The 5,267-nt window shown below is 47.4% G+C and overlaps 1 protein-coding gene across 1 annotated transcript; it reads left to right on the top strand.

The window, feature by feature from the left end:
• Positions 1–1,369: 1,369 nt before the first annotated feature.
• On the top strand, positions 1,370–4,453 carry LOC311062929 (exocyst complex component 4-like; the record flags this gene model as incomplete). Its single annotated transcript, XM_084082148.1, has 1 exon — positions 1,370–4,453. The coding sequence occupies exon 1, from the start codon at positions 1,379–1,381 to the stop codon at positions 4,451–4,453; it is 3,075 nt and encodes a 1,024-aa protein (XP_083938274.1). The 5' UTR covers positions 1,370–1,378.
• Between the last annotated feature and the right edge of the window lie 814 nt (positions 4,454–5,267).

Consider the following 5,267-nt stretch of genomic DNA (forward strand, 5'->3'; position numbering starts at 1 on the left):
CCTGAGGGTCCCTAGACCCCACTTTGAGAACCACCGGTTTAGCCACCTCTGCTGGTCTCTCTGGTGTTGTGTGTGTATCCCTGAGCCTATGATACACAATTGATTAAATCAAAACTCCTATAAATGAATGGGAACTAGACCAGTGCCCAACAGGAACGACTCAGTTGGGAATGCATGCTCCACACAGTTATGCGATGCCCATTGTCAGAGACCCATTGTACCCGTCTATCTCTGTCGGTGTCCCTTTTATACCCTTATATGGAGATCTCAGTTTTCATCAATATATGCCCATGGCACATACTTATGCATATACATGCCCATATATGGTCGGATTGGCAGTTCTGGACAACCAGATTTCCATATAGTTTTATTATATAAGGGCATATCCGTCGGATCAGCCTATCCCGACCGACTTCAAGCTGGGCACCCCCTCCCGCGACATGCACGTCGAGTTTGAAAATGGTTGGTTGGATGGTTCATCCCTGATGTCATCAGTAGGCCTATGTCTATACCCAGATATGGACATATCGGTCAGATCGGGCCGACTCTCCGCCAGGCGCCGCACTTTAGAATCTGTATTGGAGAAAGCTGTGAAATCAGCTGGGACAGTCCACTTGGGACATCAAGGCCACTGTGGCCTCAGGTATATATAGTGTTTCTGGGGGGCAGAAGGTCAAACTGAGGCGCCACAGCGGCCCTAGCCTTCATGGAGTTAAATTGCAAAGTGAGATAATAGATCATTTGAGGGGCATAAGTGGTCACTGAATAGTCTAATTAGGACAATAATGAACTAGAAAGGTGTGCTCAGACTAGCTCATATCTGCGCCAGGTTGGATGGAACTCCATAATTGGGTTAATATATATAAAGTTAATATATAGATATGTCATATATGACATATGACTCCATATTTGGCCACGGTTTCAGCCTGATCCGACCCCCATTGACTTCTATAAAATGTAAGTCACCACTCTCCCTAATTCTCGTTAACACAAATGTTTTTGTTAACTTATGTTTGCAATCAAGTTGACTTGAGATTAGCACCACTAGTAGCACCTATAGCAACAGCCTTAGAATATAAGGAATTAAATAGTTTCACAGATTTACCTGATCATAGCTAATAGTGTTATAACCTGCAACGAATCCTGTTATTACACCAATTACACTTTTTCACGAGGGAACATATCAACTGATTCAGAAAATAATATTTTCTTATGTTTGGCAAACTTACTTTCCACTTCTGAACCTGTTTAATAGTGGAAATTTTCATTTTCACCGCTAGTTTGTGGTGTGGAGTAAGGTGTTACCGATTACGTAATTTCTTGCAAATATAAAAGCCCAATAAGTCCTTTTTATCTCCTGTTTGCAGCAGCTGTAAAGATGGCCCCTGATAAAGGCAGATACAAGAGTGCAGAAAGCAAAAGAAAGAATCCATCTGGTCTGCTTATCTCTGTCATAAGGACATTGTCCAGCATTGACGACGTGCAGGTCAGGGAGACAGAGAAGGTCCGTCTGGAAGAAGCGTTTGAGAAGTGTGACAGGGATCTGGATGAACAGATCATACAGCATTATGCTGAGCTGACCACCGCCATCAATACCTACCAGAGCATCACTGAGCGAATCACCAGCTCCCATAACAAGGTCAAACAGGTGAAAGAGAATCTTCTGTCTTGTAAGATGCTGCTCCGTTGCAAGAGGGATGAGCTGAAGAAGCTGTGGATTGAAGGCATAGAACACAAGCATGTTCTGCAACTCCTGGATGAAATCGAGAGCATCAAGCAGGTTCCCCAGAGGCTTGAGGCCTACATGACCAGCAAGCACTACCTTAATGCTATTGATATGCTGGTGTCAGCAGTGGAGTCCCTGGAGGGGCCCCTGCTGCAGGTGAAGGGTCTGGGAGACCTGCGTCTGGAACTTCACAGCAAGAAGCTCAACATCCACATGGTCCTCATTGATGAACTCCAGAAACACCTCTACATCAAGTCTACAAGTCACCTGGGGCATAAGAACAAGGACAAGAATGCTGCTCGCTTACCCGGCTCTGCAGTGAAAGACACGTCTCCTTTGCCCATTCTTGACATCAGCACAATGTTCACCCCTTGCAAGCTTGTGGACTCCACGCAGTTCAGCAACCCCAAAACAGACAGTGTGCGTGAGATGCAGCAGGAGACACGGGACCACAACCAAACAGCCCTCCATGAGATCCATCCCGAAGACAACAGTGCAGAGTTCATGGGCATCCTTATTAAGGCTCTAGCCAAGCTGAAGAAGATCCCAGAGACCATCAATGCCATCATGGAGCGACTGGAGCCTGAATTGAAACAAATCCTAAAGAGGTCCACCGCCCAGATAGTTGAACATTCTGATCAGAGAGGAGAGACTGTGACACAGGAGAACCAACCCAAGCTGCTGCTGGAACTGCTGGAACTGTTGTTTGATAAGTTCAAGGCAGTGGCTCTGGCTCACAGTGTGGTGCTGGCCCACCTGCAGCAGATCATGGTGCAGTGTCCTGACGGGGCCCACAAGGACCTTAAGCTGTATGAGCTGTCTGACATCTCTGCCAAGATACAGATAGTGCTTCAGGTTCTGCTTATGGACTACCTGGATGTGAAGAACAGCCGCGGTGCCACTGAGCCCTTGGCCCAACTCTCCTATGCAAGTACCGGCAATGAGTTTGTTGCAATCTTTGGCAAGAAAAAAACCCAGCGTGCCAAACTCTTCAAGTTTGAGTCATTATCTCACGCCATCAGCACAAGAGAACAGAAGAGAGAACTTTACAGCAAGAGTGAGGAGCTACAGGGCGGAGCAGATGACAACCTGATCGAAGGAGAAGAGATTAAGTTTGTGAGTAAGCCAAGAGCCAGGAACATCACTGTCATCTTCCAGCCTCTCCTCAGGTTCATTCAGGAGATTGAGTTGATGTCCTGTGACCTGGGACCAGGCCAGGCCAAGCAGTGCCAGCTCAGAACCTTCCTCACTTACTACATGAACATCTTCCTCAACCAGGTGCGAACAGAAATCAACAAGGAGATAGAAGCAGTTAGCATGGCAGTGGATTTGTTGAAGATCCTGGCCAGCTTTGACACCATGAAGGTTCTGGGAGTTCAGAGACCTCTGCTACAGAGCACTGTAGTGGTGGAGAAGTCCATCCAGGACCTTGTCGGTCTGATGCAGGACCTCAGTACATACTCCAACCAGTTCCTAGAGATAGTCTGTGACAAGCTCAAAGAGTACAAGGACATCTGCAACACTGCCTACAGGGGTATAGTCCAGTGTGAGGAGAAGCTGACCATCAGTGGTTTCTGGTCCAGAGATGAAGACTTCAGGCTCTTGCTGCAGTCTCTCCCAAACTGGGTCAACATGACCCAGCCCAGACAAACCCAGAAAAAGAAAGATGAGGAGTTTACCAGGGTGTCACTTGTCAAGGAGGCGGATGTGCTAACATGTAACCTTGCTGACAAGTTGATTACCCAGAATGAGATCCTGCATGATGTCAGTGACCTCAAGGCTCTGGCCAACCTCCATGAGAGTATGGAGTGGATCTCTGGGCGACTCAATATGTTCTCCACCCTGAGCCACACAACCAGTGTGTCTCTAGGCCAGGCCAACCAGATGTACAGTGAGACTGAGTGCAGCAGAGAGCAGTTCCTACAAACCCTTAGAGACATTTCAAGAGGTTTCCAGGACATCGCTGATTGCTGCCTCATGGTGCTTCACCTGGAGGTCAGAATTCATTGTTTCCATTACCTGATCCCGATGGCCAAGCACGGCAACTACGACATCATGGCCAATGGGCAGAGCATGGACTATGACCCTCTGGTGGTCAAGCTCAACAAAGACATCTCAGCCATTGAAGAAGCCATGAGCGCAGCTCTGCAACAACAGAAGTTCCAGTACATCTTTGACGGTCTGGGAAATCTTATCTCCTGTATCCTCATCAACGGAGCTCAGTACTTCAAGAGGATCAGTGAATCTGGCATCAATAAGATGTGCAGGAACATTGTTGTCCTCCAACAGAACCTGACCAACATCACCATGACCAGAGAGGCAGATCTTGACTTTGCCAAACAGTACTATGAGATGTTGTACAACACAGCAGATGAGATGCTGAACCTGGTGGTGGACCAGGGCGTTCGCTACACAGAGCTAGAGTACATCAATGCCCTGTTGCTTCTCCAGCGCAGCCAGATGGGTGTGGGTGACCTGAGCACCCAGAATATCCGCCTACAGCAGCTGAAGGACATTATCTGTGAGCAGGCAGCCATCAAACAGGCCACCCAAGACAAGAATGATCAGTGCGTGTCGCTCAGCCTGCGCCACCTCCCCTCTCAGAGAATGAGCTTTTCCTCAAAAGCACGGTCCTTCCTTTCAAAGATTGCCAGCCCAGCCGAAGGAATACGTAAAACTTCTAATTCGAATATTCCTTGTGGAGCCGGGGATCACCAGATCAACTAAGGGGTGAACCGGCCCAAGTCAGAAACATCACGCACATACATGGGCACATATATTGTTTATTGTCTCCGCCAGGAGATGTTTTCGTTCTCGTCCTTCCGTGTGTCCACCAAGCTAACATTGTTGTCTCGTTGTCTCCGCCAGGGGACTATGTTTTCGTTCTCGTCCTTCCGGGTGTGTCCACCAAGCTAACATTGGTCAAGCTTCACGTGACACGTGACAATATGTTGAAAGGGTGTGCTTTGATTGGCTAGCGAGACGCATGATGAAATAGAGACCTATAAATAGGTGTGTCACTTCAAAAGACCATTTACGTCTTTTGAAGTGAGGTAAGACAGGATTAATCAGGAACAGTACTGGCGGAGACCTGTGCTCCGAGGAGCACATTTTCTAGTTAATAACATTAAACTATGTTAATAATAATCTATCTATCTATTAATTCATGAATCCTGAGCACTGCCGAGTGGCAGTTCGATCGGACCAACAGTTTACGTCAACCGAAATAACACAAATGTATCTGGTCTGCTGAGGATTCACCGAATTGCTGCGTGTTTGGGAGAGCACCAGCTTACCTGTTCGGCCAACCCGACCTGTTGGCTCAACTGATTGGCTGAGGTTATCGTCACGTTTGTGCCACTACGCCAATATCAGAGATAAGCCTGAAACTCAGCATGCCACACAACATATACGACCACTACATCAGATAGAGTATTGCTCAAACGGGTGGGCATGTATTCCCATCTTGCATGGCGCCTGACTAGGCCAGCGTCCTATAATTAGGCCTACTGTTGATCCCCCAGTACATACATAACTATTA

The sequence above is a fragment of the Gymnoscopelus microlampas genome, assembly GCF_963454915.1.
Source record: "Gymnoscopelus microlampas genome assembly, chromosome: 16".
NCBI classification, from domain to species: Eukaryota; Metazoa; Chordata; class Actinopteri; order Myctophiformes; family Myctophidae; genus Gymnoscopelus; species Gymnoscopelus microlampas.